The sequence below is a fragment of the Caretta caretta genome, chromosome 6 (assembly GCF_965140235.1).
Source record: "Caretta caretta isolate rCarCar2 chromosome 6, rCarCar1.hap1, whole genome shotgun sequence".
Classification (NCBI taxonomy): domain Eukaryota; kingdom Metazoa; phylum Chordata; order Testudines; family Cheloniidae; genus Caretta; species Caretta caretta.
The window spans coordinates 118,270,415-118,295,123 of NC_134211.1; the positions used below are offsets into that span (position 1 = coordinate 118,270,415).

Consider the following 24,709-nt stretch of genomic DNA (forward strand, 5'->3'; position numbering starts at 1 on the left):
AAAAAAGCACGAATGCAATTTTAGGTTGTATTAACAGAGGCATAGCAGGCAAGTCACGGGAAGTGATAGTACCACTCTACTCAGCACTGGTTAGGCCTCAGCTGGAGTACTGTATCCAATTTTGGTCACCAATGTATACAAAGGATGCAGAGAAACTGGAAAGGATCTAGAGGTGAACAACAAAGATGATCAAAGGGATGGAATGCAAGCCATGTGAGCAAAGGCTGAAGGAACTGGGTATGTTTAGTTTGGAAAAGAGGAGATTAACAGGGAATATGATAGCAGTCTTCAGATACTTGAAAGGCTGCCATAAAAAAGATGGAGAAAAGTTGTTCTCCTTTGCCGCAGAGGACAAGACAAGAGGCAACAGGTTCACACTACACTACAGCACAGCAGATTTAGATTAAATCTCAGGACAGATTTCATAACTGTAAGAACAGCAGGACAATGGAACAGATGCCTTGGGAGGTTGTGGAAGCGTCTTCACTTGAGGTTTTCAAAAGGAGGCTAGACAGCCATCTGTCTGTGATAGTGTAGACCAGTGGTTCTCAGCCAGGGATATATGAACCCCAGGGGTATGCAGAGGTCTATCAGAGGGTACTCAACTAATTTAGATCAGTGTTTCTCAACCTGGGGTTGCGACCCCGGAGAGGGGGTCCACAGGACAGGTTTAGGGGTCTTGCAAGTGCAGGGCTGGCATAAGTGGGTGGCAAGCAGGGCAACTGCCTGAGATCCAATGCCACAGGGAGCCCTGCAAAGATAAGTTACATGCTTCAGCCCAAAGCAGCAGGGCTCAGGCTGCAGACAAGGCTCACAAGTGTAAAACAGGATCAAGCAGGGGTGGCCAGCCTGAGAAGGAGCCAGAATTTACCAATGTACATTGCCAAAGAGCCACAATAATAAGTCAGCAGCCCCCATCAGCTTCCCCCAACCCCGCTCCCAGCACCTGCCACCCACCAGCAGCCCTGCCGATCAGCACCTCCCACTCCCTCCCCACAACTCCCGATCAGCTGTTTCGTGGCATGCAGGAGGATTGGTGGGGGGCGGAGGAGGAGCGAGGCACGGGGGGGGGGGGGAGGAAGGGTGGAGTGGGGGCAGGGCCTGTGGCAGAGCCAGGGGTTGAGCAGTGAACACCCCCCGGCACATTGGAAAGTTGGCGCCTGTAGCTCCAGCCCCAGAGTCACATAACAACTTCTGAAGAGCCACATGTGGCTCCATGTATCACACTGAAATGTGCAATATTTATCCTCCAATCAATTTATTTGATAAATATATGGTAAAAATGAGAAAGTCAGCAATTTTTCAGTCATAGTGTGTTGTGACACTTTGTATTTTTATGTCTGATTTTGTAAGCAAGTCGTTTTTAAGTGAGGTGAAACTTGGGGTATGCCACACACATCAGACTCCTGAAAGGGGTACAGTAGTCTGGAAAGGTTGAGAGCCACTGGTTTAGATACAACAAATCCTGCATCTTGCAGGCCCTTCTAGCCCTATGACTCTAGGTGGTCCAGCGCTGCACTGCTCCCCCATGTCCCACAGGAGAGCTGGACAGAACTCAAGACAACAGGAGATGCAGTAACTCTGGTAGAGCCAGGCTGGAAAGAGATGAGGCCAGGAGAAAAGGAAAGAGCTACAAACATAGAATGGACCAAAGCTGGGTGGCAGAAATGGAGGCAGGGGACACTGGGAATGAAAGCCACTCCTGGTGTCTTGTAACAATGCAAAGACTTGGCCCCATGCATTCTGCACAGTTCACACAAGGCAGGCATTGAAAACAAGTGTGGTTAGAGGAGCCATCGTTTTAACCTATGAGACTTCACACCAGGAGGCTCTCACCACAGACCCCTCCACCCAAAGGAAGCGTGTTGCCATCACTCACGATTTTACTGCAAGTCTCATGATATTTGGTGTTTTTCTTAAAGCCTCAGCTCCTGGAGGCATGTGATTATGAGCCAATGTCAGCTTTCATTTAAAAAAAAAATGTTCTAGCCCTCATGTTTGCAGAGGCAAACACGCTCCATGGCCACTCTCAAGGCCACGGAACAAGGCAGCAAAATGAATATATAGATTATATATTACTTTTTAAAACCTCCTAATTTTTAAGCCCATCTTATGATTTTGGGGAGCCTGGCAATTTTAGAACATTTGGGGTCAGTAATACTGTTGCTCTGACTTCATGCAAGACCCAGTGGAATTTCAGAGCCACCTAACCCTGCTACAGCTCTTCAAAGTGATTAGATAAATCCCAGGGAACTAGCATGATGCACTCTTCCACTCAGCTTCCTCTAACTCTCCTGGCTGTGGCAGTCTCCCACTACAGCAAGCTCTAATGATAAAGAGGAAGTTTATTGGTGGCAGCTAGGCTGTAGCCAAGCTGGAACATGTGCCTGGGCCTTACTCAATATCCATTCCTCCAGTGATTTAAACCTACAGGAAGGGATCCAGCTACAATACATAGGAACTGGAGACGCAAGGAATTCTGTTATTCCAAATCTCTCTTTAAGGACAGCCTGCACTGATACAGTTGGGCAGTATAGAAAAGAGGTACATTCATCATGCATTATCTGTCAGACATAAACTCCTGCTTCTCATTTACGTACAACTCTCCTCACTGGTTTACTCTCAATAAAACATGCTCCCTGAGAGCAGTGGGCCATATGCTAGTGGCTCACTCTATTCGATCTCACAATCTCTTCCCAGCTATACTGTCACAGTCATTTTGTGCTTTCTCCCCAGTGTTTCATGTCTTTTCAGCAAGCTGCTCAACATTTTATACATTCTTGCCCTCGAAAACATATTCAACTTGACATCATTAACATTAAGGAGCTAGGGTCTGAAATGGCAAAGCACTGGGCAAAAGAACACTTTGAAGAGCCTACTTATTTTAAAAGCCCTTCCAGAACTGTAGGTTCTCGCACAATTGCAAGATAGGAACCAATTAAAAATAAACAAAATTAAACTTTGAGGTTTATATGCAACTGGTAATGATTTATAGATCACTGTAGGTATGAGATAGGTGTGAATGCCTTCAGACAGATCTCTGGTTACAGCCAGCCAATCTTGCTTCTAGGGCAGGAGAACTTTCCAATGACAATTTCAAAAGACAAGCTGCATGCAATTTGTCATGAATTCGGATGCACAGAGCAAGGTGCCTCCTCCCACAACCCCCACCCCCAGGTATTGGGAGGTGAACTCATGCGAATGCACTTTTGAACTCTGGGTCTTCACTGATCAACAACAACAACTGTGAATGGGGTACGGTGGAGGGAGAGAGGAAGGGCACATTACAGGAACTTTTGTTTGTTGGACTTTCTTACCGCAAGAGAATGTGAGGCAAAGGACACTGCCCAACGTACTCTGGGGTAGGCGTTTTCTTCATTGTCTTATGCTTATGAATCCTGCTTGCAACGTTTTCCCAAGTTAATGCCAGGTTATTCTCCCCTTTTTATTAAAAGTTTCTTTTCCAAACACAGACTCAGTGCTTACAAGATGGGAAGTATTGCCTCTTAGAGGGTACCCAAAGGTAATGTGTAATTTTCCCGGGTTACTGGGTGGGGCTTGAGCTGGTTCTGTGCTGTATTGTTCAAAAGGGACCCCCTAGGTATCGAACCCAGCCCTTGTCACTGCGGACTCCACTTGGCAGAAGGATTATACATGCGAATCAAGTGGATGGAAGTCTAGTTACTCAGCCAGCATATATAAATGCTTTCTATGCTCACAGATTCTGTCTTTCACAGGAGCAAATATTTGCACTGGCAATGCAAATTTAGAGATCATTTGGGAAAATCTGGCTGAAAAGGTTGCTTTAAATCTAGAAGACAAGCTAATTTTTCTGTTCCATTTTCTCCTACTCTTTTTCAGGTTCTCTGCCTAATAAAAGCTTCCTTGGGGGTATGTACATATCCTCTACTATCAGTTTACAACTACTACTACATTTAATAGGACTCAGCTGAAAAGCAGCAATACACTTCAAGGTTTCTCTATTAGAAACCCCAACAGATTTCTTTGATAAGCATGCTACCATCTGTTCCTGTTCTCTGTACAATGCCTGTTCTCACGCACAGACTCTGCCTCTTCTGGAACTCCATGGAATATGTATTTTCAAATTTATTAAAACCAGTTTTTAAATGTAACCATTACTGAACGCTGCCAGGGTTGTCAACTTCCGCAATTTTTTCTGGGTCTCGGGATATTAGGTGTTTTTCTTACAGCTCCAGCCCCAGAAAATGCGCAAGAACCTCAGCTTTCACTGATTTTAAAATCTAAGTTTCTAGCCCTCATGGTTACAGCGAAAAGCCTAAAGACTTGAACCAAGCTCACCCTAGAGGCTCAGAAATCAGAAAGCAAATAAGAGGACTGCACATTTTTTTAAATTTTTGTGATTTTTAAGCCAATCTGCAGATTCTTTGGCTGACTCCTGGTGTTTGAATGTTTGGGGTGGCAGCACTGTGTTCTACCAAGCAAACACCACCACAGATAACGGTATATGAACAGATGATGCTATAGTTATAACTATCCACGCTCAAAAAGAAAACACTGACACCTTCGATTCCCAAATAACTAACAACACAGGGCCCTCGGATACTAGATGAGCACTGCCTCATACTGGGGGTGACACAGAGCTGCAATGCCCCCCAGAGGAAGGGTCTCTGGAGAGAATGAGCATCAGAAGCCACAAGCCCTCCCTCTGCTGCAAGGCACGCAGGTGATGAGTGAGTGTGCAGTGCAAACTCCCTTTGGACGCTGCTGCTGAAACCTGCTCCCTCAGCCAGCTGGAGCAGAACCGGGCCAAGCACTGACCACACCCTTTCCCCTTTACTGTGACTTGCATGCCAGGTGCTGGGAGAGAGCAGCCACCGTGCTCCGCCAAGCACAGCTACTGCTGAGCCTCATGCAGGCTATGAAAGGCAGAGATCTCCCGAGCCCGGTGCCTGCACAATCTGTCCCCGATGTACCTAAACTGTTTAAATCTCCATAGCTACAAACTATTTAAAAACTCCAAAATCAGCAGACAAGCTGAAGATTGCTCAGGGGATCCCACAAGCCAGAGGCTCTACAGCAGAAGTGGGCAAACTATGGCCCACGGACAGTCCTGCCCGGCCCTTGAGCTCCTGGCTAGGGAGGCTAGCCCATAGCCCCGTCCCCTGCTTCCCCCCTCCCTCGCAGCCTCAGCTCACCATGCAGCCAGCGCTCTGGGCGGCGGGGCTGCAAGCTCCTGCCAGGCAGCAGGGCAGTGTGGCTGCCAGTCCTGCTGCTCTGAGAGGCATGGTAAGGGGGCGGAGAGTAGGGGGGTTGGATAAGGGAAAGGGGTTTCCTGAGAGCAGAGGGCGGTTGGATGGGGCAGAGGTTCGGTGGGGGCAGTCAGAGGACGGAGAACAGGGGTGGTTGGATAGGCAAGGGAGTTCCGGGGCGCCTGTCAGGGTGCAGGGGTGTGGACAAGGGTCAGGGCAGTCAGGGGACAGGGAGTGGGGGGACTGGATAGGGGATGGGGTCCCTGAGGGGGCAGTCAGAGGACAAGGAGCGGGGGGGGTTGGATGGGTGGGAGGTTCTGAGGGGGGCAGTCAGGGGATGGGAAGTGGGAGGGGGCAAGGCTGTTTGGGGAGGCAAATCCTTCCCTATCCAGACCTCCATACAGTTTCGGAACCCCAATGTGGCCCTCAGGCCAAAAAGTTTGCCCACTCCTGGTCTACAGGCACACAGGTCAATAAACTGACGTCTGCTTCTACACTTTTATGCACCAACTTCACGGGACAGGGTTGTGGGGGTGCAGATTATCCCTCAGAAGACTAAGGTCAGAAGGGACTTTCGTGATTATCTAGTCTGACCTCCTGTACCTCACATGCCACAGAACCCCACCCACCCACTCCTGTAATAGACCCCCTAACCTCTGGCTGAGTTACTGAAGTCCTCAAATCATGGTTTAAAAAGACTTCAAGTTACAGAGAATCCATCTACATTTGTTTAAACTTGCAAGTGACCCATGCCCCATGCTGTAGAGGAAGGCAAAAAAAAACCCAGGGACTCTGCCAATTTGACCTGGGGGAAATTCCTTCCCAACCCCAAATATGGAGATCAGTTAGACCCTGAGCATGTGGGCAAGACCCACCAGGCAGATACCTGGGAAATTATTCTCTGTAGTAATTCAGATCCCTCCCCATCTCCAGCAGTTGGGTAGTTCCTGATAGTTCCTCTTTAATGCAATCCTCCCTTGCCCAACTCATCTCTTTCAGGGCAACGCTAAGTAGTTAAAATATATATATATATATTAGAAGTTGTTTATTTCAGAGGACACTTGGATCTTAAGGACAAGTTTTTTTTTGAATAGCTGGTTCATTCACATGATGATCAAATTAACAGCAGACACACTGCACAAATTGGCACGTATTTGCAATAACTCTTGGCTTGAAGCGAGATTTTATAGTGGTTAATGGTTATAGAAAGACGCCAAGTATCACATTAAGAAGCAATAAGTCTCTTTGTGAAGCTCTCTTCAGAAGCACATGAGTATTCAGCCACTTGCAGCCTGATCCGTGAGGTGCTAAGCACCTTCTGCAAAGAACACGTGCCTTCAACACCCACCGAAGTCAACACAAGACGAGGCCAACACTCAGCAACTTGCTGGAGGTACTCGGGCTCAGATCTTCAAAGGGATTTAGGCACCTATCTCCTCTTGATTTCACTGGGAGTTAGGTATCGAAATATCTTTGAGGATCTGAGCTCAGTACTGTGAAAGATCAGGCCCCAAAACACCAACTGTTTAAATAACCCTGGAGTTGCCAACTCTCATGATTCTATCATAAGCCTCACAAAATGTGCTGTTTTTAATAAAGCCTCAGTTCCTGAAGCCTTGTGATTACATAAGAATCTCAAGTTTCATTTACAATTTTTCAAAAAGTATGGCTGAGTAAAGCTTGAAATCATGAACCCTGAAGGCTCAAAAACCAGAAGGACCTGAAATGTATCACTGTTTAAAACCTCAGGATTTTGGGGGGAGCAGATTCACAGTTTTTGAATGTTTGGGTTGGAAACACTGTAACCCTGGCCAGCCACTTTTCTGGAAAAGCCATTGTGATTATTTACTGGATTTTAATTCATCTTCCTCCAATGACTAATAATACATAGATCTCAAAGGGCTTTATAAAAAAAGTCAGTATTATTCATCAATGGTGAAACTGAGCCAGAGGGTGGAGAAGCGATTTACCCAAGGTCACCCAGCAGGCCACTGGCTGGGCCAGGAACAGAACCCAGGTCTACTGAGTCCCAGTCCAGTGCCCTAGCCACTACATCAACAGAGATCCCAAAGGAGTACTTGTAACAGGACAAATGGATAACTCCCAGTGAGCGACTAGTGCTCAGACAGACACTCTCTAAAGAAAGAACAGGGGGACATGTGGCACCTTAGAGACTAACAAATTTATTAGAGCAGAAGCTTTCGTGGGCTACAGTCCACTTCATCGGATGCATAGAATGGAGCATATAGTAAGAAGATAGATATATACATACAGAGAAGGTGGAAGTTGCCATACAAACTCTAAGATGAGCTATTATCAGCAGGAGAAAAAAAACTTTTCTGGTGATAATCAAGATGGCCCATTTAGACAGTTGACAAGAAGGTGTGAGGATACTTAACATAGGGAAATAGATTCAACATGCGCAATGACCTAGCCACTCCCAGTCTCTATTCAAACCCAAGTTAATGGTAAAACCAGTTGGAGAACACTTCAACTTCTCTGGCCATTCAGTAAAAGATTTAAGGGTGGCAATTTTGCAACAAAAAAGCTTCTAAAACAGACTCCAACGAGAAACTGCTGAGCTGGAATTAATATGCAAACTAGATACCATTAACTTCGGTTTAAACAGAGACTGGGAGTGGCTGGGTCATTACACATATTGAATTATTTCCCTAAGTTAAGTATCCTCACACCTTCTTGTCAACTGTCTAAATGGGCCATCTTGATTATCACTACAAACATTTTTTTCTCCTGCTGATAATAGCTCATCTTAATTAATTAGCCTCTTATCACACAACAGAACCACTGACCCAGGAACCTATCCTTGCAACAAAGCCCATTGCCAACTGTGTCCACATATCTATTCAGGGGACACCATCATAGGGCCTAATCACATCAGCCACTCTATCAGAGGCTCGTTCACCTGCACATCTACCAATGTGATATATGCCATCATGTGCCAGCAATGTCCCTCTGCCATGTACATTGGTCAAACTGGACAGTCTCTACGTAAAAGAATAAATGGACACAAATCAGACATCAAGAATTATAACATTCAAAAACCAGTCGGAGAACACTTCAATCTCTCTGGTCACTCGATTACAGACCTAAAAGTTGCAATTCTTCAGCAAAAAAACTGCAAAAACAGACTCCAACAAGAGACTGCTGAATTGGAATTAATTTGCAAACTGGATACAATTAACTTAGGCTTGAATAGAGACTGGGAGTGGATGGGTCATTACACAAAGTAAAACTATTTCCCCATGTTTATTTCCCCCCACCCCCTACTGTTCCTCAGATGTTCTTGTCAACTGCTGGAAGTGGCCCACCTTGATTATCACTACAAAAGGTTTTCTTCCCTCCCCTCCCCCTGTTCCCCCCCCCACTCTCCTGCTGGTAATAGCTCACCTTAAGTGATCACTCTCGTTACAGTGTGTATGGTAACACCCATTGTTTCATGTTCTCTATGTATATAAATCTCCCCACTGTATTTTTCACTGAATGCATCCGATGAAGTGAGCTGTAGCTCACGAAAGCTTATGCTCAAATAAATTTGCTAGTCTCTTAAGGTGCCACTAGTACTCCTTTTCTTTTTGTGAATACAGACTAACACGGCTGCTACTCTGAAACTAGCCTCTTACAGTTTATATGGCAACTTCCATCTTCTCTGTATGTATATATATATCTTCTTACTATATGTTCCATTCTATGCATCCGATGCTCTAATAAATTTGTTAGTCTCTAAGGTGCCACAAGTACTCCTGTTCTTTTTGCGGATACAGACTAACATGGCTGCCTCTCTGAAAACTCTCTAAAGAGAGAGCTAGGAAGAACCTACTAAGGAACTGGAGGAAATTAAATCTACCCTTCATAGCCAGGAACAACAACTGATGTTAGACACACATGCTCTGACCGTTAGAAAGAGAACTGGATCGTCACACTAGGCACAGCTGGGCAGAGGCAGTGGAAAAGGTGACCTAAACATAGGGGGTCTGTTAGGATAGCAGTGGATGTGTCGGATGTGGAAGGAGGACAGGGCAAAGTATAAGTGATGTAGCCAACCCTCAGCTGCCCACAGTGGTCCTATAAGGACCTCATAGGACCACTGAAGTTAGCATAACAACAACAATTAAGCTGCTCTTAATTATCCCGCTGGCAGTTTCAGCTAGAGCTCTGTGTACTCCTGTCTTATGCCCTCCTATCCATCCTTCCCTCCTTTTCCCCCACCCCACACACACTCCAGGTGCCCCTAGAGCCAACTATGACACCTTTAAGCCAGCCAGGAGTTGGGGGCGACGGGGGTTCCCTTTACACTAGGGAATGAGATCTGCTCTAACGTACCGAGCTCGGTACCGTGGGTGATCTCCCTATGCTGGGGTGATGTTCCTGTGATCAGCTACCCTGGCTTTAGGATGCACACTGCTGGTGGATATTGGAACTAAAGCAGCTGCACTAATCTATCTGACTAATCAATCTGACTAATCTAATCGCCTTCTATGATGAGATTACTGGTTCTGTGGATGAAGGGAAAGCAATGGATGTATTGTTTCTTGACTTTAGCAAAGCTTTTGACACAGTCTCCCACAGTATTCTTGTCAGCAAGTTGAGGAAGTATGGGCTGGATGAATGCACTACAAGGTGGGTAGAAAGCTGGCTAGATTGTCGGGCTCAACGGGTAGTGATCAATGGCTCCATGTCTAGTTGGCAGCCGGTATCAAGTGGAGTGCCCCAAGGGTCGGTCCTGGGGCCGGTTTTGTTCAATATCTTCATAAATGATCTGGAGGATGGTGTGGATTGCACTCTCAGCAAATTTGCGGATGATACTAAACTGGGAGGAGTGGTAGATACACTGGAGGGGAGGGATAGGATACAGAAGGACCTAGACAAATTGGAGGATTGGGCCAAAAGAAATCTGATGAGGTTCAATAAGGATAAGTGCAGGGTCCTGCACTTAGGACGGAAGAACCCAATGCACAGCTACAGACTAGGGACCGAATGGCTAGGCAGCAGTTCTGCGGAAAAGGACCTAGGGGTGACAGTGGACGAGAAGCTGGATATGAGTCAGCAGTGTGCCCTTGTTGCCAAGAAGGCCAATGGCATTTTGGGATGTATAAGTAGGGGCATAGCGAGCAGATCGAGGGACGTGATCGTTCCCCTCTATTCGACATTGGTGAGGCCTCATCTGGAGTACTGTGTCCAGTTTTGGGCCCCACACTTCAAGAAGGATGTGGATAATTTGGAGAGAGTCCAGCGAAGGGCAACAAAAATGATTAGGGGTCTGGAACATATGAGTTATGAGGAGAGGCTGAGGGAGCTGGGATTGTTTAGCCTGCAGAAGAGAAGAATGAGGGGGGATTTGATAGCTGTTTTCAACTACCTGAAAGGGGGTTCCAAAGAGGATGGCTCTAGACTGTTCTCAATGGTATCAGATGACAGAACGAGGAGTAATGGTCTCAAGTTACAGTGGGGGAGGTTTAGATTGGATATTAGGAAAAACTTTTTCACTATGAGGGTGGTGAAACACTGGAATGCGTTACCTAGGGAGGTGGTAGAATCTCCTTCCTTAGAGGTTTTTAAGGTCAGGCTTGACAAAGCCCTGGCTGGGATGATTTAACTGGGAATTGGTCCTGCTTTGAGCAGGGGGTTGGACTAGATGACCTTCTGGGGTCCCTTCCAACCCTTATATTCTATGATTCTATGATTCTATGATTCTATGCACTACAAGGGAGAATCCAAGCTGTGGTTTGCAAACACCGCAGGGAGTTTTTCAGATCTCGACAAGAACAAACAGCACTGATTTTATAGCCAATATTTCAAGGACAAGTAGCTGTGTGTGTGTGTGTTTGCACATGCATGTGCATGCGAGCTCAAAAAAACGATTTTAAAAACAGCAACAAAAGCCCTAACCTTTAGACCCAGAATTCTGACGCACAAGCAACTTACGGCAACCTAACTCTGTCGTGTAGACTAGGCTTCCTAAGCAACCCTCTGAAGGGAAGCCAGTCAGTAATGCACGATATTCTGTGCATTACAGTTGGTGCAGGACGAACACACACAAATACCTCCTCAGACATGCAGCCAATATGGAGCTGCCTGTGTGCCTGTGATTTTACACATCTTTCAGCTCCGTCAGATTGCACGGGCCAAATCCAGAGCTGAGAGGCATCATGTGTGTGTGGGCAGCGGGGGATGGGTGACACTCCACCCTTGCGGAGTTTTTCCCATCTGTGACTGACACATTATGGACGATACTCCTCAATTAATGAGAAATCTAAGGGGTAAAAAAATATCCCCACCCTTCTAGGTTGTTCGAACCCAATAAAGGGTATGTATGCCTGCTGTGCAAAAAGTCATTTTACCAGAGGAAAAGAAAGGGCTGCTGCAGAAAGACAAAACAACCCCGCCCTAGGGAGCAGCTGAGAGATCCCTTTCATGCAATGCTAGCCCTAACCTGAATCTGCCCCTCTTACCAATGGGATAGTCAGGAAATCCCAGTTTTTAGGGACACATGGTCACCCTACAAATGAATTGAAAAGGGTCTCACACAAAATGCAAGAGGGGACTGCAGCGTTTCTGCCACGTAATCCCTCTCCTCTCTCCCAGCAAAGCGAAAGGCGTGTCTACATTCTGCCTCTGAGTCAACCTAGTCTAGGGGGTATGTCACAGGCAAAAAGCCAGCTTACGGTTTGCCTCGCACCTCAGAGAGCCAGACCACAATGCAAAATGCTCTAATGCAAGTCAAGCATGCAGAATTACTGGCCTGTATCTAATCTGTGATTGCAATAGCTATGAAGAGATGACAAGAAATGGAGCAAATGCCATCTACAGTGCCTTTCCCCCCTCTCAGACACCGTGAGTAAACTGTTTGGACCTGCAGTTTCAGTTAACTGTTTACTTATCATATAACATTGTCATCAGTCACTGTACTGCTCTATGTTACATTTAGAAAGGAAAATATTTAGGAAGCTATTCTGGATTGGGCAGCCAAAATGAGATCCATGGTAGATTAAAATATACACAAGTGGGACCTATTCACAGCCATTTTGATGGGTTAAGCCCAAAACACAGTTGACAGAAGCACAAATGTATCTATTTCTGGGCAGAAATTTCACATCTGCCAAAACAGTATGAGAAAAACACAGCATAAATTGTGCTTTCAGGCAGGCAGAAATATGATAGATTTGGGGAGTTACTCTCCTTTTTATTTCCAGACAGATCAGAATCAACCCCTTAATGAATAATTGATCAAACACTCAATGCACAACAGCAATCAGCAATAGATCATACAAAAGGAAAATGAACATGAAATCTACTTACCCTCATGGATCATGACATCAACCTGTCTCAAGGAAATAAGAGATCAATGATGCTGCTTTTAAATGTAGATGCTGCCTCGCATTTTCAGATCATTCCCCAATGGTGATTATTACCATTCTTATTTACATTGGTGTAATCCTACAGCCCACCAATGCTGGAGAAGAACTCAGCCAGACGGGATGGCTCTGATGTTCTCTGGTACACCAGGATCAAAAGAACACTCAGACACTAAAACGTTACAGAATGTTGCAGATGGCTCATTAGAGAAATGATAGCACCATCTGGAATAAATCACCAGGGCATAAACAAAGAACAACATGGAACCTGATCCTGCAAACCTTTATTCAGGTGAGCAATTTGGTTTCTCACCTGAGTATGCACTTGTAGCACTGGGCCAATGTTAAGCTGTCTCATCCACTTGAAAGTTTTGCTTAATATTTATTCTATTTGAACCCCTGAAGTCTACTGAAAGAGTTTATGCACCCATTGCACTGTGACCACAATACACACTGGTGGCTTTAGCTAGTGCACACCAGGTATTAATATGACTTTGGGGGCCAGATTTTCAAAGCTCTTTAGGAGCCTATAGAGAAAGATATATCACAACCAGGGGAGCCTGTCAAGGTTCCTCCCCCACTCTGAACTCTAGGGTACAGATGTGGGGACCTGCATGAAAAACCTCCTAAGCTTATCTTTACCAGCTTAGGTCAAAACTTCCCCAAGGTACAAAATATTACATCCGTTATCCTTGGAATGGCCGCTACCACCACCAAACTAATACTGGTTACTGGGGAAGAGCTGTTTGGACGCGTCTTTCCCCCCAAAATACTTCCCAAAACCTTGCACCCCACTTCCTGGACAAGGTTTAGTAAAAAGCCTCACCAATTTGCCTAGGTGACTACAGACCCAGACCCTTGGATCTTAAGAACAATGAACAATCCTCCCAACACTTGCACCCCCCCTTTCCTGGGAAATGTTGGATAAAAAGCCTCACCAATTTGCATAGGTGACCACAGACCCAAACCCTTGGATCTGAGAACAATGAAAAAGCATTCAGTTTTTACAAGAAGACTTTTAATAAAAAATAGAAGTAAATAGAAATAAAGAAATCCCCCCTGTAAAATCAGGATGTAGATATCTTACAGGGTAATTAGATTCAAAAACATAGAGAACCCCTCTAGGCAAAACCTTAAGTTACAAAAAAGATGCACAGACAGAAATAGTTATTCTATTCAGCACAATGCTTTTCTCAGCCATTTAAAGGAATCATAATCTAACACATACCTAGCTAGATTACTTACTAAAAGTTCTAAGACTCCATTCCTGTTCTGTCTCTGGCAAGAGCAGCATACAGACAGACTCAAACCCTTTGTTTGTCTCCCTCCTCCCAGCTTTTGAAAGTATCTTGTCTCCTCATTGGTCATTTTGGTCAGGTGCCAGCGAGGTTACCTTTAGCTTCTTAACCCTTTACAGGTGAGAGGAGCTTTCCCCTGGCCAGGAGGGATTTCAAAGGGGTTTACCCTTCCCTTTATATTTATGACAGAGCCCATTAAGCTCTCTCTAATGTGACGAATGCTGCCTACCGTCTTTAATTGTCTACCATTTCTTCAGCAGAATCACACCCCCTGCACTCCTACTTCCAGAGGTGCGCACACAGCTGCATATTTCCACAGAGAACAATGTTAATTCCATGGGGTAACCAGTCCTCCTTGGGTTCTAAATTCTGATTACACTGCCAAATTAAAAATATATTATTATTCCACAGAGACATGTTGTAAGCACAAACAAAAGCTCTTTCAGAAAATTCAGTGTGTCCTGAGTATTAAGAAAAGACCAATGATCTCAAGCAATATTTTTAACTAAGCAGGCATTTTTCAAGATTTGCTTTATAATCACCACAGGCAGACACAATACAAGTCTCCAGTTGGAGAGTGAGAATTCAGTCAACAGAACATCAAATGACACAATAATGATTTACACAACAAAAATCAAGACATCTGAGAGGATACTGGATATCTGCAAAGAAGTCAAAGGAAGCATTTTTTATATGGACCTGTGTAACCCCATTCAGTAAAGTCTTCTACAATTGTGTTTTATCTGAAGTCTTGTATCTAACACACATATTCAATGGGCTGGTGCACTCCCTTCTCAGACAGCAGAATACATGGTGCTTACCCAATGCCAGCCAAAAGTCGCAGGAATCATCTCCAGCAATACCACAAACCTAATGTCTTTATGCCATCCAGAGAGACGAGGTAGGTCACCAGGCCAGAGAGAGAGACTTCAAATGTTCTGAACAGTGACAGCCTGTTTTTAACAGACATCCACTAATCCTGCCTGCAAATTTTTGAGCACGTGTTCATTTGCCAGATCTCATCCCCACCCTTTGCACATGCATACGTGATGGCAGCCATCTTGCCTGGCACCAGGGATTGAAGCAGGGAACTCTAGAGCTAAAAATGCATTTCTACATCTCGAGCTAAAAAAACAACAGGCTCTGTAGATGGGGGCTGTAACAGAGCCATATTTTCCTGTGGATTTCCCTCTCCCTCACCCTCAAAAGATTATTATTCTGCTCAAGTTCTTATCCCACGCCCATCACCGGGGGTGACTTGTTCAGATAAACCCACTTGTTCACTTAAGTCCAATTCAAACTAAAGGCCTTTACATACCCGTTCAGTCACAGGGGCGGGAACTAAAGGTGCGGGGGTGCTGCAGCACCCCCAGGTTTTGCGCAGGGACCCAGCTCTCGTCCGCAGCTGTGGTGCCAGCTGGCTCACCCTTACCCTTGTCCACACCCCCCTCCCCCGAGCTACAGCCCGGGCTTGGCCCCAACTCTGATATCAGCAGGGCTAAATTCACATGGTAAAGTTAAGCAGAGGCATGAGTGTTTGCCAAATTGGAGCCTAAAACTTGTAACTGTCGGTATTCTGTTTGTTTCTCTAAATCTCCAGTTCTCTTTCCAACCTGTCTATGCTCTTTGCTTCAACATCTTGTGGCAATGACTTTCCTAGGCTTCCTTGTAAAAGCTGCCTTCTAATGTCACTGTGCCTCTCAAACAAGTCAAAGCATTTTACATTGTTTTTAAAATAATCCACTCTACTTTTATATCTACAAAAGTGTTTCATAACAAACAAGGTTTGAGTCCATAAAACAGGTAACAGTTGTCTAAAAATCTGTCACATTTACACACAGATGATTCAACCCACATAAGTAGGCATATAAAGTTAGAAACATGTTTGGAAACCTGTGATCCTTTGTAGCTATGTTCTGTGCAACTCCCTGAAAACACAGAGACATGCCTACTCCAGGATTAACGTCTGAGTAGGTTCAGGTAATGTAAATTCAATAAAGCACCTTCAAAATAAATATCCAGAACCGGTGTATAAAAAACTATTAATGGTCACAATCAACCCCATGTAAAGAAACAAGAAAAATACTAAAATGTCAATTTAAAAAACTTTAAGAAGATCTGGAATTCATCTTCAATACAGAAACAGCCAACATTTTCTAGTACTTAAAAGTGACTACTTTAACAGATTGGTGTTCTTGTAGCAATTCTCCTTTCTCTTTTCTTTACAGTTTATTCCCTCTTGGAACAGCTTTCATTTGATAAGAGTCTCATGATGGATCTAATACTGGATGGATCTAATACTGTAAGAATAGACCCCTAATATTAGATATGCATTAAAATTATTCAGGTTTTTTGGTACTCACTGGCCCTGCCCAATGGTGCAGCCTCTGGTGGGGCCAAGATTGTCATTCACTCCCTTCTTTATTCCCCTCACCCCCAATCCTTGAGACAAAAAGGACAATTGGTGGATCACTAATATAAATCAGTGCAGCCTCAGGGCTCCTCTAACATATGCCTGGCTGTTGCTGGCCACCAGGATTCACCAACAAATAGAGATGCTCTGGTCATGCCCCCTTTCTGCCAGGAATGGCCCCTATGAGAGGTTGTAGCCCTAGAGGCCACTATGAGAGCTTTACTCCATCCACAACTTTCCTCACTCAGGGGGAATCCTCAGATGGTCAGTTCAGCCAGCTTTGCAGCTGTTCTGACAACATGGCTGGTAAATTCATAAAAATCTACTCCCAATGTGCAGTTAGATTTTAAAGCTGAAATCCAGCTCGCCAATTGGATAAATATCATAGCTAACATCTAAATGGAATTTAAAATGGATAGCCACTTTTGTATAGTCCAGGAAGCATTAGCTTACAAATTATGTTAGGTTCTTCTCAGATCAACTTTTATCTTCAATAGTGTTTCTCAGATCAGGACACAGCTATTTTTAACCAAACTAGTTTGTTGATTCACCAACAACCACACAGGAATATAATCAACAGCTTTGCAAGTCATGTTTAGATATACCAAACATTCCAGCAATGTTCTGAACACAAAACACACATGCAGTCCTGCAAGCAATTGTCATAGGTCAGTGTCAGGGCCCAGCAGCTGTACCATAAAACACTAATCACCAGGACTTCTTACTACATTTTTTTGTAATCATCAGTTATCAATACTTCACTATTTCTGATATGCTTATCACACTTCTTGGAGCAGCTGGTACAGGAACCCACAAGGGGAGAGGCAATTCTCGATTTAGTCCTGTGTGGAGAGCAGGACAGGACCGCTTGGAAATAGAGACCACAATATAATAACATTTAACATTCCTGTGGTGGGAAGAACACCTCAACAGCCCAACACTGTGGCATTTAATTTCAGAAAGGGGAACTATGCAAAAATGAGGAGGTTAAACAGAAATTAAAAGATACAGTGACTAGAGTGAAATCCCTGCAAGCCGCATAGACAATTTTCAAAGACACCATAATAGAGGCCCAACTTAAATGTATACCCCAAATTAAAAAACACAGTAAAAGAACTAAAAAAGAGCCACCATGGCTTAACAACCATGTAGAAGAAGCAGTGAGAGATAAAAAGGCATCTTTTAAAAAGTGGAAGTCAAATCCTAGTGAGGTAAATAGAAAGGAGCATAAACACTGCCAAATTAAGTGTAAAAATGTAATAAGAAAAGCCAAAAAGGAGTTTGAAGAACAGCTAGCCAAAAGGTAATAAAATGTTTTTTAAGTACATCAGAAGCAGGAAGCCTGCTAAACAACCAGTGGGGCCCCTGGACGATCAAGATACAAAAGGAGCACTTAAAGACCATGAAGTCATTGCAGAGAAACTAAATGAATTCTTTGCTTCAGTCTTCATGGCTGAGGATGTTAAGGAGATTCCCAAACCTGAGCCATCCTTTGTAGGTGACAAATCAGAGGAATTGTCTCAGACTGAAGTTTAGAGGAGGTTTTGGAATTAATTAATAAACTTAACAGTAACAAGTCATCGGGACCAGATGGCATTCACCCAAGAGTTCTGAAAGAACTCAAATGTGAGATTGCGCAACTATTAACTATGATTTGTAACCTGTCCTTTAAATCAGCTTCTATACCCAATGACTGGAAGATAGCTAATATAATGTCAATATTTAAGAAGGGCTCTAGAGGTGATCCCGGCAATTACAGACCAGTAAGCCTAACATCAGTACCAGGCAAATTAGTTGAAACAAGAGTAAAGAATAACATTGTCAGACACATAGAAGAACATAAATTGTTGGGCAAAAGTTGACATGGTTTCTGTAAAGGGAAATCATGTCTTACTAATCTATTAGGGTTCTTTGAAGGGTCAACAAACATGTGGACAAGGAGGATCCAGTGGACATAGTGTACTTAGATTTCCAGAAAGCCTTTGACAAGGTCCCTCACCAAAGGCTCTTACGTAAGTTAAGTTGTCACGGGATAAGAGGGAAGATCCTTTCATGAACTGACAACTGGTTAAAAGACAGGGAACAAAGGGTAGGAATAAAAGGTAAATTTTCAAAATGGAGAGGGGTAACTAGTGGTGTTCCCCAAGGGTCAATCCTAGGACAAATCCTATTCAACTTATTCACAAATGATCTGGAGAAAGGGATAAACAGTGAGGCAGAAAAGTTTGCAGACGATACTAAACTGCTCAAGATAGTTAAGACCAAAGCAGACTGTGAAGAACTTCAAAAAGATCTCACAAAACTAAGTGATTGGGCAACAAAATGGCAAATGAAATTTAATGTGGATAAATGTAAAGTAATGCACATTGGAAAAAATAACCCCAACTATACATACAATATGACGGGGGCTAATTTAGCTACAACTAATCAGGAGAAAGATCTTGGAGTCATCGTGGATAGTTCTCTGAAGACGTCCATGCAGTGTGCAGCGGCAGTCAAAAAAGCAAACGGGATGTTAGGAATCATTAAAAAGGGGATAGAGAATAAGACAGAGAATATCTTATTGTCCTTAAATAAATCCATGGTACACCCACACCTTGAATACTGCGTACAGATGTGGTCCCCTCATCTCAAAAAAGAGATACTGGCATTAGAAAAGGTTCAGAAAAGGGCAACTAAAATGATTAGGGGTTTGGAATGGGTCCCATATGAGGAGAGATTAAAGAGGCTAGGACTTTTCAGCTTCGAAAAGAGGAGACTAAGGGGGGATATGATAGAGGTATATAAAATCATGAGTGGTGTGGAGAAAGTGAATAAGGAAATGTTATTTACTTGTTCCCATAATATAAGAACCAGGGGCCACCAAATGAAATTAATGGGCAGCAGGTTTAAAACAAATAAAAGGAAGTTCTTCTTCACTCAGCGCACAGTCAACCTGTGGAACTCCTTGCCTGAGGAGGTTGTGAAGACTAGGACTACAACAGGGTTTAAAAGAGAACTAGATAAATTCATGGAGGTTAATGGCTATTAGCCAGGGTGAGTAAGGAATGATGTCCCTAGCCTCTGTTTGTCAGAGGGTGGAGATGGATGGCAGGAGAGAGATCACTTGATCATTACCTGTTAGGTTCACTCCCTCTGGGGTACCTGGCATCAGCCACTATCAGCAGACAGGATACTGGACTGGATGGACCTTTGGTCTGACCCAGTATGGCCATTCTTATGTTCAAATAATTATCTCGAAATGCACTTTGTCTTAAGGCACTCTTATGAATAGTCCGCTATTCCTTGTGCTTGATTTGAGAGGAACTAGTTTATATCACCAAAAGCAACTGCTTAAAGTTATTGTTGGAGGCTCTCATAAGCCAATCTATTTGGATTTACAAAGGAGGAACATGCACATAGCATCACTTAGTTAAAATACAGAATATGGTTCCTTGAGATTTCATTAGAAAGAGTACAGACTCAACAAGGAAACTTTCAGTTACTTCTATTAAAGACCACCAAGAAAAATACAACCCCTGAAATGAAATCTCACCACTTCTCAGTCCTTGCAAGCTTGAGAGAGCTAGCCACACGGCTGGCCCAAGTGCCTAGTAGCACTTTACAAGTTCAACAGCTTCTTTGGCGGGTTCAGCAAACTCTGAGGTCCCACATAGTGACCTCAATTTTATACCCTGTTTTCAGGGATCGTTGGAAGGGGCAAATCTCTTATTTCTATTGGAACTTGCCAAAAAGGCTCTCACGTTCATGCTCTCTCAAGTTCTCTGTTGCTTTCTTCAACTTCTAGAAGATAGCATCAGCGTACAAATATCTTTAATCCTTTCTTCATCACAGACTGTGTGTGTTTTATTTAGGGCTGTCAAGCGATTAAAAAAATTAATCATGATTAATCACACTGATTAATGTAAACAATAATAGAATACCATTTATTTAAATATTTTTGGATGTTTTCTACATTTTCAAATACATTGATTTTAATTACAACACGGAATAAAAAATGTACAGTGCTCACTTTATATTTATTTTTTTAATTACAAATATTTGCCCTATAAAAACAAAAATAGTATTTTTCAATTCACCTCATACAAGTACTATAGTGCAATCTCTTTATCATGAAAATTGAACTTATAAATGTAGAATTATGTACAAAAAAATAACTGCATTCAAAAATAAAACAATGTAAAACTTTAGAGCCTAGAGGTCCACTCAGTCCTACTTCAGGCAATCGCTCAGACAAACAAGTTTGATAACAATTTTCAGGAGATAATGCTGCCTGCTTCTTGTTTATAACGTCACCTGAAAGTGAGACCAGGAGTTCGCATGGCACTGTTGTAGCTGGCGTCGCAAGATATTTGCATGCCAGATGCGCTAAAGATTCATATGTCCCTTTATACTTCAACCCCCATTCCAGAGGACGTGTTCATGCAAATAACCGGGTTCTGCTCGATAATGATCCAAAGCAGAGCGGACCAACGCACGTTCATTTTCATCATCTGAGTCAGATGCCACCAGCAGAAGGTTGATTTTCTTTTTTGATGGTTCGGGTTCTGTAGTTTCCACATCTGAGTGTTGCTCTTTTAAGACTTCTGAAAGCATGCTCCACATCTCGTCCCATTCAGATTTTGGACAGCACTTCAGATTCTTAACCTTGGGTTGAGTGCTGTAGCTATCTTTAGAAATCTCACATTGGTACTTTCTTTGCATTTTGTCAAATCTGCTATGAAAGCGTTCTTAAAATGAACATGTACTGGGTCATCATCCGAGACTGCTATAACATGAAATATATGGCAGAATGTGAGTAAAACAGAAGAGGAGACATACAATTCTCCCCCAAGGAGTTCAGTCATAAATTTAATTAACATTTTAGTTTTTTAACGAGTATCATCAGCATGGAAGCATGTCCTCTGGAATGGTGGCCGAAGCATGAAGGGGCATACGAATGTTTAACATATCTGACACGTAAATATCTTGCAACGCCAGCTAGAAAAATGCCATGTGAACATCTGTTCTCACTTTCAGGTGACGCTGTAAACAAGACGCAAGCAGCAGTATCTCCTGTAAATGTAAACAAACTTGTTTGTCTTAGCAATTGGCTGAACAAGAAGTAGGACTGAGTGAACTTGTAGGCTCTGAAGTTTTACATTTTTTGTTTTTGAGTGAAGTTATGGAACAAAAAAAATCTGCATTTGTAAGTTACACTTCCACGATAAAGAGATTGCTCTACAGTACTTGTACAAGGTGAACTGAAAAATACTATTTCTTTTGTTTATCATTTTTACAGTGCAAATATTTGTAATCAAAAATAATAATATAAAGTAAGCACTGTACACTTTGTATTCTGTGTTGTAATAGAAATCAATATATTTGAAAAAGTAGAAAAAACATCCAAAAGTATTTTATAAATTTCAATTGGTATTCTATTGTTTAACAGTGCGATTAATCGCAATTAATTTTTTTGAGTTAACTATGTGAGTTAACTGTGGTTAATTGACAGCCCTAAGTTTATTCATTTCAAGGACTATAATTCTCTATTAACCCAGACCATTAATTGGAATTCTCCCCCCCACACACACACCACTTTTAAGCAATTTCTTTTAATACTACAGAGTTATACACTGGTTAGGTGATGATATTTTTCAATATTCTTTTTTTTTCTGGTGCCATATAATTCATACCACCTGCAGACTGCAACAAACATTTAGGAAAAAAACCCAAGAGACGCCTTTAGTTCCTCTAAATTTAGTGGACACAGTCCATACATTCCTTATTTATAACTAATACCTTTTATTTCACATCTTTCAGGGATCACAACAGAACAAGAGACATTGTATCGAAGAAACAAAGCAGATCATCCACATATATAGGGATGTATATCTGATCAACAAGGCAGACAAATTAACTTGGGGTGGGGGGGTGAAAGATACAGCAAGCTTGACCCCCTACAGCCTTTGTCTTTCTATAGGTCACTCCACAAGCTATTCTTAACTGATTTAAAGTTCTCCACCCATCTCTATAACTTGATTAACTTTACAGGACACAATGGGTCACTCTGCACAGGCCAAGATGATGTTACCCTGGTTTGTCAGCCTGTGGGAGGCTCTTTTTAGATAGTCAGAGGAGAAGACACACATTTGCCTTCATATATGTTATGACATTCTTGCCCAAATAAACAATAACCTGAAGATTTTGTTTAAACATCCAATTTTCTGTTCCTGGAGGAAGATGTGAGAGGCAAACAAAGGTACATCTTGTGATCTTGTTTGTGTTTTTGATGGGGGAAATAGAGGGATAGCTTTTTTGATTTAAGGGACTGAAGGCTCTATAGTTATTAACAAGTAGATTCAAGGCATATTGATATCTATACATCTCACATTTGTGCTGCCAGGGCAGTGCAAAGCAGCCACTCTGGAGACGAGAAGCTGGCCCTTTGTACTTTCATATATTTGTAAAATATTCTAAAATAAAGACCATTATTAATTATATATCTAGCACCAACACTGCCCTCAGGTCCCATCTAACTTATAAAAGCAACAGGAGGAAAGCCAGCATTTGACAAAGTTGTCATATAAAATTGAACAGATCAGGTCATTTCATAGTTCTTCTAAGGCCTCAGTAAAAGCAGTGCACAACAACCTGCATCTCATCTGGGCCTTGCACAGGACACTCTTTCCTTAGGGAGATGCTCTTGAAAGAAATCAAGGAACAGCAGACGTATTTATCTATCACTGTACAGTTAAAGGCAGAGGGAAACTACAATTCCCTGAACAGTCTAACTGCTTTCAAAAAACTCAAACACAGGTTTTTGTTCTTGACCATTTATAACTTGATACACACCATCATTTAAAGAACTCCGTACTATTTTTCAAAAACAATTCTTCAATCAGGCCACGTGCAATGGATCAATTAAGCAACTTTAAACAAGTATTAATGTCTATGTTTCTCCATAAAACATGAAGACAAAGATTGGGATGGTGATTCTACAAGCTAAGAGTGCCCTGAACCAGGTACTAATTCTAGTGAATCCAAGGTGGAATGTTGCAGAACATGGTGGCCAAACATTAGCGTGGCTTATATCAGTTAACAGAGGTGGATGTCACATGTGTGCGTATAAAACTACTGCAGCCAAAAGTTAAGCCTAGACAGTTCTTGTCCATGCGACAACTGTAACAGATGAGCCAAAACAGAAGCTGACCGTTATTAGTAATGGTAGTGTCTAGAGGCTGCAGCCGAGATCAGGGTCCCATCACGCTAGGAGTTATATGCACAAATAGTAAGAAGCAGTCCTGTCTCTCAGGAGCTCCAGTGGTTCTCAACCTATTTACCATTGTGGATCACATATGTGGCCCACAACGTGTTATGTGGGCCACATCCAATACTACGTGTATGGCCCTGAGGATGTCACATGGGCTGCAGCTCTGTGCTAACTGGGCCACAAGCAGCCCTTGGGCCACAGGTTGAGAACCACTGAGCTAGACCGGGAGGCAACCCACTTTTGGGGGGATATACTAAACAGGTGAGCCTAAGCCTAGGTGTAATTTGAAGGGTCTGTGGGGCACTGCCCCCCAAACTGCAAGTTTTAGGCAGGCATGGAATTTGCCCCACCAATACACAGCCCCACTAGCCTGACCAGAGCAGCCCCCGTGAACGGAGAAGTCAATCAATGCCTATACGCCTAAATCTTATACTCTCAAATAAAATGAAATATAAAATCACGTCCATAAAAAAACCCACTCCTCCTGGCTCTCTTACTAAAGATTTAAACTGCATGTAAAACGGTGCCACTGGAATAGCTGGCAGGCTGAGATCCCCGAACCGGGCCAACTTGATTTTCCTCATTCTAGCAGCAGGATGGGCCCGAAAGTCAAAAGTTCCGCGTCAGGACCGGCCTTTTACAGCTGACATCGCCGTCGCTGGACGCCCGTCTCCTAACGGGGGGCATTTCTCTCTGCTCTGGTGGGGCATCGACGGACCACAGGAAAATCCTGCCGCTTTTAGCAGGGCTTCCCTGAGCCCTGCCTCGCAGCAGGTGGAGAAGAACTGGAGGAAGGGGAAGGCAAAGGGCCAGGGCCAGTCAGTTCTCCCCCCAGAAGAGCTCCCCGTTGCTCAGAAGGGTGTAGAAGTCAAGGGGGAGCTGGGGCAGGTAGGGCAGTGGGAAGGCTGAGAGGAGGGAGGGGTGCAACTGGGCAGCCAGGCTAAGGGAGGTTGGGGGCGCAGAGGGGGCTGCAGGCAGCTACGGGAAAAGGGGATTGAGGAGCTAGGGCCTGAGGGGGTGGAGGCCAGAAGGGGCTGGGCAGAGGAGTGGGGGTGGCAGGGCTTGGGGCCGGGGGAGGCTGGTGTTGGAGTGCGGGCTGGGGGGGGTCCACAGCAGCTCGCACTAGGGCGGGCTGGGCGGGC

At 43.6% G+C, this 24,709-nt stretch overlaps 1 protein-coding gene across 2 annotated transcripts in view; it reads right to left on the reverse strand.

The window, feature by feature from the left end:
- The window catches only part of SYT16 (synaptotagmin 16), a 143,472-nt gene that overhangs the window by 118,567 nt on the left and 196 nt on the right, over positions 1-24,709 (reverse strand). The window contains exon 1 of one of the 2 annotated variants that reach the window (XM_048855740.2): positions 12,549-12,735. The exons of the other annotated variant lie outside the window; for it this stretch is intronic. Within the exon in view, the coding sequence (XP_048711697.1) occupies positions 12,549-12,561 (13 nt within the window). The 5' untranslated portion in view covers positions 12,562-12,735. Of the gene's footprint in view, positions 1-12,548; positions 12,736-24,709 lie in introns of those variants that run through there. 2 annotated transcript variants of the gene reach the window in all.